This window comes from Gymnodraco acuticeps, unplaced genomic scaffold (assembly GCF_902827175.1).
Source record: "Gymnodraco acuticeps unplaced genomic scaffold, fGymAcu1.1, whole genome shotgun sequence".
In the NCBI taxonomy this organism is placed as follows: Eukaryota; Metazoa; Chordata; class Actinopteri; order Perciformes; family Bathydraconidae; genus Gymnodraco; species Gymnodraco acuticeps.
Window position 1 is genome coordinate 1,886,818 of NW_022990559.1, and position 14,196 is coordinate 1,901,013.

The following is a 14,196-nucleotide window of genomic DNA, read 5'->3' on the forward strand; positions in this document are numbered from 1 at the left end:
AGAGCCGGTTGACCCTCACCCTTTAGTGTTTCTGCTACTTCTATTATCGTCTGACCATCTGCCAAAGAGCACTGAGACAGAGAAAGAGCCGTATCAATATTTCACCCGGCCTCGGCTTTCAAAGTAGCCACAAAAGGGTTGTTCTGAAATGGGTTATGACAATAACAATTTAACAATCCACTCGAAGTTCAATCAAGACATGAAGTGGAGGAGGTCATGCTTCAGAAGTCCAGAGCTGTTTGAAAAGTCAGGACTCTAGGCTCGTACTGTTGAGATTGATCATGGGAGCGAAATGAAAGGAGAAATCGGCTGTGATCCAGGGGAAATGCCTGACTTCACTGCACATAGTAGACTTCTCACACATCATTACAGCAAGTTAAGCACGTGCTAATAATCTAAATGCATTATAAGTGTTCTCATCTGTAACTGCAGAGAGGTTTTCTGTTGGACTGCATGCTACAACCGACAATGCACTCACATGGACAAGAGAAATGCATCGTGCCCAATTGAGGAAAAAACTGGATTTCACTTCATCAAACAAACCCTTCCCAGCAGACATAAGGATGTCAGGGGGTAGTGTCATCTAAATATGGCAGCATGATAACATATCTCAATGTGTGTGGGTCTGCACAATAAAGATTGCAAATATTGGAGAAGGGAACAACAAAGACAGACACAGAGACACAGATGGGAGTTGGCAGCGGTTACAGCTTAGCTCAGAGTGGGAAGAGGGGAGACGGAAGAGGGGAAAGCAGAGTAAGAAGTGTTATTGTTGAGGTGGGTGGGGGCCGAGCTATTGAGACATAAAAACATCAAACCTTAAAGTCCGCCTCAAGACACGATTTCAAATTTGTAAAATGTCCCTGCTATGATTAGAAATTCATATAAAATGAGTTTTACCTATAACATTACTTTAAAATGTGTCTGAAAGCACATCTACTTCCTAATTTCTCCCTCATTGCTCCGGAACAATGGGTTTTGGCATCTGGTGTATTTTCTCCATAAGAAGAAAGCTGACACAGCATTTGTGGCTGTAAAACATACAATAATATCCAGTGGGATTATATGATCGATAGTGAAAGGAAGCACCAAGGTCCAGTTTAATACCAAGAACTGCACACTGCAGACAAAACGTTCCTCCTACGAGAGAATACTCCTGCTCTATTTGGTAATATCTGCTCTGTGACTGCTCGTATTTCTGCATATCATTCAGCTATTTCCTTTCAAATATGTGAGTTACCTACTGTACCTAATTTGGCATGGGTCTCTTTGAATGCCAGAGGAATGTCAAAAACAGCTTTTCAGTGACGTACCTTCAATTGAGTGTTACAACAAGTCAAGGTCAGTTTGGGTGACATCATTCAGAAAAACACATTTTGAGTGGAGGGGATCTGTGACCTTGTGAAATGTGGCCAATGGGTCGCTTAGAGTTATGGTTACAGAAAGAAGACTTTGAATGTGGAATCAGTTCTTCCTCAGAAAATCAATTAATTCAGTGTCAATAAAGGTTGGTTATTTCAATGAAACAAATTCAAGTTTGATGTTTTCTGAAATGGGCTTATTAACCTTCTCGCTAAAGTTAGATGAAAGGACTGATAACGCTCTGGGAGTTTTCCTACTTAACTTGCATGTGAAAATTAAAATGTTTGAATTTCTTTGTCTTTGTGCTGTAACAGCTTCTTGGCAGCAGCTGGATCAGTGACCTGTCCTCACCTTGAGGCTGCAAGTTGTCAAAAACATTACCAGTTATTTTACGTAAGCGAACATCTTCATATCAAGACTTATCTCTGTGTGGATTACATAAATAAGATGCGAGTAAGTGATATTCAGAGGTGTTGCGTAGAAGTGGAAATAAAGCCAGAGTTTCTGTTTCCAGCTAAACGCCTTTATTTCTATTATTTATAATTGTTTTTGTCATCTAATTATATGATTTGTTTTGTTTCTTTATTGCGATTTGCCTATACTTTACTGTAAAAACATGATTTTGTATTCTGAGTGAAGTGCATCTCTCGACCAACTAATTAGATACAAACGTGGTTTCATCTCCTTTTTGTTCAGTGCCAGAGTAGAAACGACCGGGATCTTTAAATAGATAGCACGGTAGCCAAAAAAGTGTTAATGCATGATCATAATATTAATGGCAAGGAATGGAAAAGCCTTTCGGACCTGACTTAGCATTAAAAAGTGAAGCTGCTGAATGTGGATGGATCTAAGCTCTGTGCAGAAAGCCATAAAAGTATAATATGCTTCTAAAAAATCATCATAAACACTTTTCTGAGGGCGATAAGAACATATATTTAAAGGGTTAGGGCATCTGAGATCATCATCAATACTCTAAAGCTGTGTTATTTTCAGTGGCAGTGCATTTGTCCTCCTAAAGATACAGCCTTATTGTCGTATTCTTCCAATCTGCCTTCACCTGCTACCAGCTGCACTGGCACTTTGTACTTTTCCTCTCACATCTCAAACGCTTTGATCAGTTTCCCATCATTAATTTCCTTCTTTCTAGTGAAAAGAATTATTGACTGAAAAGCCTTTGCCTCCCCGCGGTGCTCCGAGAAAGTCATTGTAATGAAATGAAAAGCAGAGCAGCTCCATTAACACCGGTACCTGCTCAGCCGGCACCATCTCCTACCTGTTGTTAAATGGCTTAATTGGATCTGAGATGGGGGTACAGGGGGGGGGAGTGGGGAAAAAGCTTTTTCTAGACACAGTGGGTAAAGGGTTTTCCCTGTGAGAATATTGTGAACAGTTGTTTGGCTTTGTCCTCGTGAGCTTGAAAATAACTGAGTACTTTAGTATTATATTTATGTGTTATATATGTTCTGCACAATACATACAGTATATATGTATATCACATACTGTAGCTTAAATATTAATCATATAATACTCAGTCTCTGTTTTGTATTCAAGTGCAGAATCAATTAGGGAGTGCAGCCTTGAAAAACAGACCCACTCATTCTTTCAATGCGCCACTGGAAATAGATTATATCTTGTGGTTTCAAAGAGCTTTTTAAAGTGAATGCATTGTGGGAATAAATGGATTGAAACTGGATTGTAAAAAGCACACGGACGACTGAGCGTTCAAACTGCACGGATTCTGTAGGATCCACACTAATATTGGCGGCATCAGATGTGTTTTGGTGCATGGTTAATCATGAAAAAGTCAAGTCAACACAATATGTAGAGTGCTGAGTTTGTTTTAATGAACAACCAGCACGTCACCTTTACCTGTTACTGTAAATACATAAAGCAGATAGCAGACAAACATCTGGAATAATGAAAGTCACCATAATATATATTCTTACATTAATTGATGGAGGCACTATACACTATACAAAACACTGTATTACAAGGAAAAATCCCATGTTTGAAATGTCGCTCAAATAAAAGCACATTGAATGCAGAATAATGACTTTGTGAGTGTTACATAAAGTCATATTGTTATATTATTTTCAATATAAAGCTAAAATAAACACTAATGGTGAGTTGAATGTGAAAAAAGCATCATTATTTGCATAAACCCATGATTTGTTTGTATAGTAAAGTATTATTGGTATAAAGCAACACGGAACTAAAGATGTCAAATGATATTGCTTTGAAGTGTTTTAAACAGTTGCACAATTACCTCAAATTAGTATTTATGTGAGTAAAATGTAAGTATTTAATTATGTAGCTTGCAGTTAGTTTATGGGGGGATTTGAATACTCTGGTGTGTTGTTGTATAAAGTGTTTTTAAAATATCTATAGGAATTCAGTTATAGGATATTTATAGGCAGCAAAATATGTTTTCCCGGATTTACAGATAAAGCTGCTCTATATCCATCAACAGAGAGCTCCTCGCAGGATTTCAGGCAGTAAATCTGAGTCGTATCGATGGCAGAACTTAATCTGGTTTTACGATAGCTCTGACTCCATCTGCTGCACGGTCGGGGCGATAAAAACAACAAAAAGAAACCCTAAATGTAATTCGCAAACCATCAAACAACACAATTAATGTCCAACCCCCTTTTGCGATGGAGCCTATAATACAGTGCCAAATGAGTCAGGCGCAAAATTGAGGATGAAAAACAAAAGTATAATCCCTCTGCAGCTAACGGTGTCACTCAAGGATTAGTGTGGCAAGGAAAAAATTAACACACTAAGTACTACGGGGATGAATTAAAAGCTCTGGGCATCGTGGCGTGTCTCCAATCGTTGCAAACGCATTGATTGTATTACAGTGGGAAGGAAGTCACAGTAGTCTGAACTTCACATCTCTGATATCAAATTATTTGAGCCTACGGGACCTGGAGACAAGAAGGTGAAAAACCTGAGGTTGCGAGATATTCCCTGAGTTAAAGAGAGTGACCTGGCGGATTATTGGAGAAGAGTTCGCAGATGATGAGGGTTAAACGAGCCAGAGAGGGGGGACGTCTATCTAAAACACAAAGTCAACAACAAATAAAACATTTATTTACCTTTGTGTCCTGACGTTAACCATCCAGGAGTATAATCCAAGCGAGTTTAGAGGTGAAAAGACCCACAAACTAGTAGTAATCTCCTTCAAATCCACAGTGTGTAATCTCCGATGTGTTTTAGAGAGGTGAAGTTTGCACCTAAAAACAGCCAAAAAGAAGGTTGTTAATCCCGTCCCAAAAATATCACCAGTGCACAGCAGAGCCGATGTAGGAGGACGAAGGGGAAATAGGGCGATGTGGAGTTCAGCACCGGTACAGAGGATAGCTCCGGAGGCGCAGTGATCTCACCTCGGCCACACTCGGGTCTCTTGTGCGCGAGGCAGGAGCCACCAGCCCCAACCTCACCTACCGGCACAGTCCCGACGGATTTACATACGAGGGGAGAGGGAGGGGCAGAGGGAGGAGAGAACCAATCACAAACGTCCCGTAGTAGGCAGTAGAAACAACCAAACCAGGGCAGACTGACACCCGGAATGTGAGGCGTTTATGTACCAGAGCCAAACTGCACTTCACTAAAATTATAGATAGATGGATAGATAGATAGATAGATAGATAGATAGATAGATAGATAGATAGATAGATAGATAGATAGATCGATAGATGGATAGATAGATAGATAGATAGATAGATAGATAGATAGATAGATAGATGGATAGATAGATAGATAGATAGATAGATAGATAGATAGATAGATGGATAGATAGATAGATAGCTAGATAGATAGATAGATTAGATAGATAGATAGATAGATGATAGATAGATAGATAGATAGATAGATAGATAGATCGATAGCATCGCTAGAGATCGCTAGCTGGCTCGCTGTAGCTAGCTGGATAGCTCGCTGCTCGCTGGCTACGCATGATCGCTTCGCTGATAGCTGGCTCTCTCGCTCGCATTGCTCGCTAGCTCGCTGCTGGCTGGCTCCTGATCGCTCGCTCGCATCGTGCTCGCTGCTCGACTCGCTCGCTGGCTCGTCGCTCGCTGGACTGATCGATCGATCGCTAGCTCGCTCGCTCTACGCTGCTCGATCGCTGGATGGATGATTTTTCTTACAGCATTGTGTTCAAGCATTAAAATAATAAATATAATCATATTATTATTATTAATACAAATAATAATAATAATAAATACAATTGTATTTCTAAGCGCTTTATCGGGTGCTCAAAGAGACTCAAATAAAACAAGAAAGATACAGTTTAATTACAAATATTAAAACAACATTTAGAACAAAGATTTAAAAGGTGGGATAAAGTATGAACATTATACAATTAAAATAAACATAAACAGCAAATATATACATACAGTTTAAAACGACATATATCCCAAATAATACACAACATCAAATATTCTGGATAAACCAACAGCAGCAGAATTAAGGACACTAGTATATAAATGAAATATCAATTGCGAGGGGGAGGAAAGACATACGTGCACATGCTTTACTGTTGAATACAAATGTGCTGTATGCACTGTTTTATTCAGGAGTACCTTACCACACTGTGCTGTTACTGTATGACCTCCAGGGGGTCCACGAGTGAGACTGACAGCTACAAATCAATATTTTTCAACCTTTTTATTGATTGTTCTTAAATAGAACAGATTCACAACACGATAACAAGGCCAAGTGCAAGCAAGGAAACGAAGATAGGACAAAAGCAGTACCCAGACAAAGACAAAAGACACATACAATATAAAGAATAAGACCATATTTTTGTGTACAAATAATAATCTGTCCATGTAAACAATTATAATGATAAAATGATAAAATATAAATAAGCATTACATTTTAGAATATTATTTTATTATTAATGTAAATTGAATCTGTAAAGTAACAACATCTGTCAAACATATCTAATAGAGAGCAGTGAGTTTAAAATGAAAAACAAAATATAGAAATACAAAGTACTTGAAAATAGTTCTCAAGTACAACTTGAGACAATGTACTTTTTGTTCACCCTCTTTCAATTGCAAATAAAGACTTCCTATTATCATCCAAGGCTCTTCAAATAAAATTGAACAAAAATATCCAACTTTTTGTTATAAAGAACCAACCAGAAGGACATTTAACTTAAACCATAGAATGAAACGCAATAAAAATAGAAACGTATTGAGTCAAATCGTATAACCTCAAACAAAGCCTGTCCTCTACAGCAGATTCTGAAAACAAACCATTTATTAGTTTTTTTCTATTTATTGAAAATGTCAGATACAATATTTGTTTTTATAATAATAATTATAACAAAGTGCATGTGAACATATACTTTAACATTTATAGCCCCCTTTAAGAATGGCCTAAAATAACTTGCATGAGGTCCATGCTGTTTATGATGCATGACTTTGTGCTACATTTGCTTCAAAAGTTGTATTCTTCTTTTGCCAATGCAGCTATTTATGTATTTTATCATTACTTATTCATGTATTTATTTCTGTTTCGCCCATTGTTTCATCTAGTTTCTATTCCATTCACCATTCACACTTGAAGCCATGAGATTATACATTGTTCTACAGGACGCCTTGCCTTATTGTAATTTGATGAAGAAGGTATCCCACTACTACACTATGCTTTGTATACCCGAACACCTCTTAACCAAGATTCTGTCACTGCCCTTTTTCACTTGCTTCTGGAGAGGACAGACCATATTTACCACAAAGGTCACTTGTAAGGAAAACATTTCATTTTACTGTAAGCATTTGAGCATCCAACCGATGGTGCTGTTTTCTGGTGAATATGTCATCTTTACCAGTGAATCTGAACCTGAGGCAAGGACAGGAGGAGGCAGCTTTCTGTCTTTTCAGAGACAGTATTTTATCCAGCTATTTACTTGTTCAAAGCATTGATAGAGTGACTTTATTCACTTGTTGAAAGAGCTCAGTTGATCTGAGGGTGTTCTGCATTGCTGTGATAAGCAGCGTTATTGTCGAGTATTGACCTAGAGAGCAATCTCCCCTGCTGAGGTTTTCTTTCTTTGGCGCCTCATCTGTCCCCGAAACAGCTTTAGTGGACGTCTTGTTCTTCCTACATCCACCTTTATATCATTATTGAAGAAGACCTTTATACGACAGATTGTAAATTCAGTTTCCACTCGTGTCGTACACACACACGTGTTTTATTTGTATACATACAGTACACACTTCTTACATCATGCACATACAAATACACACACAGTTATATGCGCACATGCACATGCAGTTGAGAGGTCAGATCGAAGGCAGCCAGTCTAGCCGGCGCCAGTGAGCAGTTGGGGGTTAGGTGCATTGCTCAAGGGCACTTCGGCAGTGGCCCAGGAGGTGAACTGGCCCCTCTCCAGTACCAGTCCACACTCCGTATTTTTAGTCCGATCGGGACGTGCTCCGACGTCCCTTCAGTCCAAAGTCCAATCCCCTACAGACTGAACCACTGCCGTCCCACGGAACCACTGCCGCCCCATTGTCACTTTACCTTGCAATTGTTGTCTCCAAATGTTCTCCTTTAGTCTTTTATTTTCTATTCTATCCATATGTAGGTTGTGTACTGTACCTATTTCAATCTAAAAGTATATTTTCAGCCCTTGAAATCAATAAATCTTATTTTATAGGAAGCATGATCCCTTTCTACTCCAGACAAGATGTCAAAGTGTAACATTAATTAAATAGCTGTAATGTGTCATGTAGGGACTATAATGACAATTTATCACAAGAGCTGTTGCCCAAATTAAATGACAACATGCTTTCGTGTAAATCCTGGAAAGCATGTCATGAGCGTTATGCATCATGTTTAAATATCCTGCTGGAGACGCATCACCATAATCAAACATGAAGCACGTGCTCATCCACCACATGCAGTATGCACACTGTGTGGTTGCTCCTTCAAAATGCAGTTACAGTATAGCATGATTCATTAAGGCGAGTAAGAGGCAGCTCTCCCTTGACATTCTCCCTGCGAATCCAGAGATTATGTTTTCACATCTGTGCTTATAAACAACCCGAGTGTGTATGTCACATGGGTGCTGCTGAAATGGCTGTGATTTATCATGCAGATAATTAATGCCTTAATGTTTATGGGTGTGTGTGTGTCGGTTTGAAAGTCTGCACAAAATGGAGTGGTAGAAAGTCCATTTATGTATGTGTGTGGGTGTGTTTGAATTCAGTTATATGCTTGTGTAAACCGGCGTGCATTTACACAGAAGACTGGCAGTGAGAATAATCAGTGTGTGTGTGTGTGTGTGGGGAGACTGCAATAGATTGTGACAAATTGAGCTTCAGCTGAGGCGCGCTCGCACAGATATGATATTTGACCAGTTTTGCACCCCATTATGTGGTCAACTTTAGGGGTGTCGTGCACGGCTCTTCAATGTCACCTGGATGTACATTCACTCAGACTGCTGCATTAGGACTCAGCATACGACTCCTACTCTCCATTCTGCAGACCTTGACTCAAACAAGGTGACATTAGTTTGGACCCATCTTCCCGAGCAGAGGCTTTCCATTCGAACTCTGTGAATTAAAGCAGCTGTGGCGTTGCAGATCTTCGTCTGAATGCATTCTCTGAAAGCTACAAATCTGAGAGTTTTGTCGGCATGATTGAGATTCTGGCTATCGTTGCAAAGTCATTGTTATGTAACTGGATTTCAGGTCAAACTTTTTAGCAGAGGGTTAAACGGACACCATATTATGCAAAAAGTTGAAAAAGTCCAAAGGTCTGATGCATTTACATCCCCTCAAAGTAACACTGTGAAAGAAGTTGAGTGCACATCGCTAACGCTGACAGTGAACATTAAGTCAGATGAATCCCTAAATGTAATTCCAGCTTTCTGTTTCCAGGCCGCCGTGATTCAGTGCTCTCCAATGCTTTCAGCAGACCTCCCTCACGCCTGGTTTCAGCTCCAGTCACTTATGCACAGAGTGATACTTTGAGAAAAGAGTGAAAGTCTTTGCTGAGTCAGGGCTGATGGAAAACTCTGCGGGAACATTGATAATGCAGCAGTCACGCCACTTTGACTGAAAGCTTTTGTGTCTGGCTCGCTGAGGTCAGAGGGAAAACATTTCTCCTAAGGCAGAAGCTTGAAACACAAACAGCCCAAAGAGTAGGACATGCCACCACGCTGCTTCCAGGCCACCTCTGCTTTTGTTTGTGGCCAGTGTTTGCTACACACTCAAATCATCGCATCTGGCCAAAGGCGTCAGGCCAGCATTCATGGCGAAATGAATCTGTGCACAACAGATTGAATATGTATCCTAATTAGGCCGCGAGTGCTATAAAGGGAAACAAGCAGACAGTTTGCATGCTTCTTATAAGAAGGATGATTATTCTTGCATATTCAATTACTCCTGGACATCTTTTTAATTGCAGATGTATTTGAAAGTGTTTCGTAAACATCTCGACACCTTCTACTCTCGCCAAACACTTATCCCAGAGGGTGAGGAGTTAAAAAAGTGGATCACCACTGATCAAAACTTTCTCGTAGATACTAGCCTTTTGAAGTGCTTCGTAGCCGAGCATTGTTTCCCAAAGGATGTGGAAGCAAAGTAAAGTGATTCGCCGGATGAAAAACAGTTATTTCACATAAAGAGACATGGTCCAGATTTAAAGCAGGTCAAGAATGAGATCATTGGCAGAAAGTAAAATAAAATGTTCAAACACCTCTTCTCGCTTCAGAGCACATCTCTACAGTAGCCGGACAAGCTTAACGGTCCACAGACTGAACCCAAATCCAAAACATTTCGGTCGACGGGCGCTCGCCGGCTACTCCCTCTGCTTCGCAAGAAGACGGTAATACTAACGCCAGTTAGTATTAAAATCGACCTCGCCGTTTCTTTCCCCGGAAAGTAAGGTAAGGTTTTGATTTTTCTCAAGCTAGCTACGCACCTGTTGCTAGCTAGCTTCCCCTTACTACCGACACCACGGTAGCGAGGACGCTTTTCTTTTTCTCTCTCACGGAGGAGAAAAGGATTAGAAGTATATTGACACACCAGTCAATATTCTTTGAGAACAAAGGATCCACACCGTCTCTTTTTCTCCGGATTAAGGACGGGTTGGTAACACTTTTTCTCTCAACGACGTACCTGTTACGAGCGGGTCCTCTCCACGCCACGAGGCGAACAAGATGGACGCCTCTCCCCCTCACACCAGAGGAGTCAGGGACTCGGAGACTCGGTCATGCGGCTGCGGGTTGAAGATAGCAGGCACAGACTCACACCAGGTCTGCTCGTCCTGCCTCGGGCTGGAACACGCCCAGGAGGCTATCGACAACCCCGGCTCGTGCGGGCATTGCGCCCTTTTCACCCGAAAGAGCCTCCACCGACGGCTAGCACACCAAGCTAGCTTGTTGGAACAGGACTCCCTCATGTCCACTGATTCACCGTTTGGCAATCAAGACACGGGGGCGTCCGCCGCAGAGACTGAGCCCCTCACTGTGTCGGTCTGGGGATCACTAACAGCGGCAGCTGCGGAACCGGGATCCCACGCCGTGTCAGGCCGGGACCCGGTGGCGGCAAGAGACGCGGGAACGGAGCCCCACGCCTCACCAGGCGGGAGCTCCCGGCGAGACCTCACCATGGTCACACCCGCGGAGGATGTCCTGGAATTAGACTACATGGAGGACGAAGAGGACACCTCTGAGTCCCACCTGTCTGATTCGGATGAGCAAGAAGAAGATATCTTCATGTCATCGGCTCAAACGGCAAAGCCGGGAGCGATGGCTGCTCTCCCGGGCGATAGCACACCAGCTTCGCCCTGTCTGAGCATGGACCTGCAGGCCGCGTGTCAGCACGCTGCGTCCAGACTAGACATCCCGTGGCCCGAAATGGCCAAGGAGACCGCCAGGTCCCGCTACGAGGGGAAACATTCTCCCCAAGCAACGAGGACAAGGAGGCAACTCCTCCCGGTCTTCCCGGAGATGTTGGATGAGGTGTCGGTCTCGTGGAGGGACCGACCCTTTAGCAACAAGGCCCCAATCCAGGGTGCCTCCTCCCTAGACTGCGACGGTATGGAGAGGCTCGGCCTGCTCCGCATACCGCCGATGGAACTGCTGGTGGCAGCCCACCTCCTACCGAGGATGGGCCCGTCACCAAGCAGGAACCCCACCACCTGCCAGCGAAGGTGGACCGTTTCCAGTCGACCATGACTGAACGGTCCTACAGAGCCGCAGCGTTGTCCGCCAGGACTCTGAACGTTTCCTCACTGCTAACCACATACCAAGCGGAGCTCTGTGAGGATATGTCGAGTAATCCTGGACCGGCCGTTCTGGACGAGTTGACCGCGGTCACAGACATTTGTCTCCGTGTCCAACGCTGCGCCGTCCAGGCCACGGGCAAAACAATGTGGATCATGGTGGTGCAGGAAAGAGCTAGATGGCTCAACCTCACCAACCTCCCAGACCGGGAAAAGGAGGATGTGCTTGACATGCCCATCGTTCCCGAGGGGATTTTCGGCTCCGCTCTTGCCTCCATGCAGAGGAGATGCTAGTCGAAAAAGAAGGAGGACGAGGCCCTCCACCTCTGCCTCCCTCGAAGGGCCCAGCCGCTGCCTTCGCAGCGGCAGCCCTTCGTCCAAGCTGCCCCGAACCCTGCTCGGTTCAAAATACCGAAAACGCAGAGGTCGCAGTCCGCCCGAGTCCCCAGCCCAGGCAGGGGACGAGGGCGAGCTGGCCTAGAAAATCTCCGGTTCCGGCTGCAGCCCAGGCGCAGCCAACCCAGAATTTCGGCCAGCAGTCGAGGAAGAAGAAGCGAGCGGTGTGACAGCCCCTCCTTCTCCCCTCTGTGACAGAGCTGGAAGTCTACGGTTCCCCAGCTCTAACGGAGCGTCCACACTACAGCTTCAAAAAAAGCTTGGAGCTGGGCGTGTCTGAAGCTTGGGGATTTTATTCAAGCAACGCGACCAACAACCAATCACATGAATCTCCCGCCCCCGACATACAAAGCAAAAACCCCCGGGGATTTTATTGGAGCAATAAATATATAAACTCCCCAAACAGGCGGAAACCTACCAGTTTCACCCACTGTCTCTGCCACCTCCCTCCATGCCTGGTTCCTCCGGTTTGTATCCCGGTAGGTGACGAGGGTCTGGTCATACGAAACCGGGTGATTTGCTACGGCGATAATTAGTTTCTCCTCCATCTTTTTTTGAAATATAGAAATGAACGGCGGGATATCTCTCCCAGCTTAGACGCGGTTTGATTGGCTACGGCTTGAGCTGTCAGATTTTCTGAAACGGGATTTGATTGGCTGGCGTTGGCTACTCCGGCGTCTCCGGCGGAGACGGACCGCTATGCTACCCACAATTCAGTTCGGCGAAAAAGCGAGGCAACGTGACGTCACCCCGTTCAAAGTGAATGGGCAGATTGAAGCTGTCGACGCTGTAGTGTGGACGGGCCGTAAATGTGTTCCCGCCGCCTCGAGAGATGCCTCAACACCATCCTCAAGTCCGCATAAACACATGTCACACACTTATTGATTTTTCTGTCATAAAACATTTTCCACTGACGCATCCAGGCTTCGAGCCAAGGGCGCAGCTCGAAAAAATTAAAAGAAAAACAATAAAAACAATAAACAGTCCGTCAACTGTTCCCCTTCTGAGAGCAGCTACGGCCTCTCTCAAAGGGCGGACAATTGACGGGTCTGTGAAGGCACCACCGTCACGCGCATGCGCAGTGCCGGCTGGGGCTGTAATGGCACCACCGTCACGCGCATGCGCAGTGCCGGCTGGGGTTGTGAAGGCACCACCGTCATGCGCATGCGCAGTGCCAGTGGGGATTGTCGAAAAGGGGCACCACTGTGTTCAGACACTAGAGGGCCCCATAACACAACAAATAGAGACTCAGAGGGGAAGAGACGTGACATCTCCACTGGCTCTAATACCTCATTCAAACCAACGCAACTCTGGTTCAAGCTCCTTGCTAGAGCTTTTCAGGTTCAGAACCAGTTCTTCGGTTTAGCTCTGGCTCTTTTCACACCGAGTCCGACTGGTAATGCGTCGTTGCGTCATCGTTTGCGTCATGACGTAACTGTTTGCGTGCCTGCTTCATAAAGCCAAACTGCGCAGATGAAATCAGCTGCATTAATTTCTTATGGCTCTATCTGCAGCTTTTTCGGAGTCATTTCTGTGGTTTAGTTATATTCTTATAAAAAAAGTGTACTCGTGTCAATAACATAGACTGTATATTGGTCAATAAACACAACTGCTTCCGAGGTCGGTCTTATTTCTTAAGGTGGACTGAACCATGAGTGTGGAGTAACGTTGTATCTTTCATTTAAATGAACTGTAACCTTCACCCAGGTATGTAACAGCTGTTCCCAAATGAACACGTGAAGTAAAGTTTAATATTTATAGTTTTATAGATTTATAATGAGAGGTGATCAACGTGAATGCTCAGGTTCCACCTTAACACGCAGACACGTTGCTTCACCATGAGCAGAAACCTTTATACAGTCTATGGCAGAAACACTGAAACTCTTGTTAAGTTTCTCCATCGTTGTGTACAAACTGGATAAAACGCGGGCTTTTTGTTGTTGTTCAGGAGTTGATCCTGCCCCCAGCTCGACGTATGTGGTGCTTTTGCTCTGGCCGGACAATTTGTTGGTGCTTGAGACGAACCGGATTCCGGAGCTAAGAGGCTGCTCCGCTGCGGTGTGAACAGGAAAACCCGGTGCTTTTCAAGCTCCAGCTCCGAACCGGCCCTAGAACACCGTTGGTGTGAATGAGGTATAAGGAGCATCTAGTGGAAGATGCTCACATCATCTGCTTGGGTTTTCAAGACAG

At 43.7% G+C, this 14,196-nt stretch overlaps 1 protein-coding gene across 1 annotated transcript in view; it reads right to left on the reverse strand.

The window, feature by feature from the left end:
* Positions 1–4,809, reverse strand: part of fstl5 (follistatin-like 5) — a 200,649-nt gene extending 195,840 nt beyond the window's left edge. The window contains exon 1 of the mRNA XM_034227644.1: positions 4,461–4,809. Coding sequence (XP_034083535.1) covers positions 4,461–4,483 — 23 coding nt within the window. The 5' untranslated portion in view covers positions 4,484–4,809. The remainder of the gene's footprint in view (positions 1–4,460) is intronic.
* Between the last annotated feature and the right edge of the window lie 9,387 nt (positions 4,810–14,196).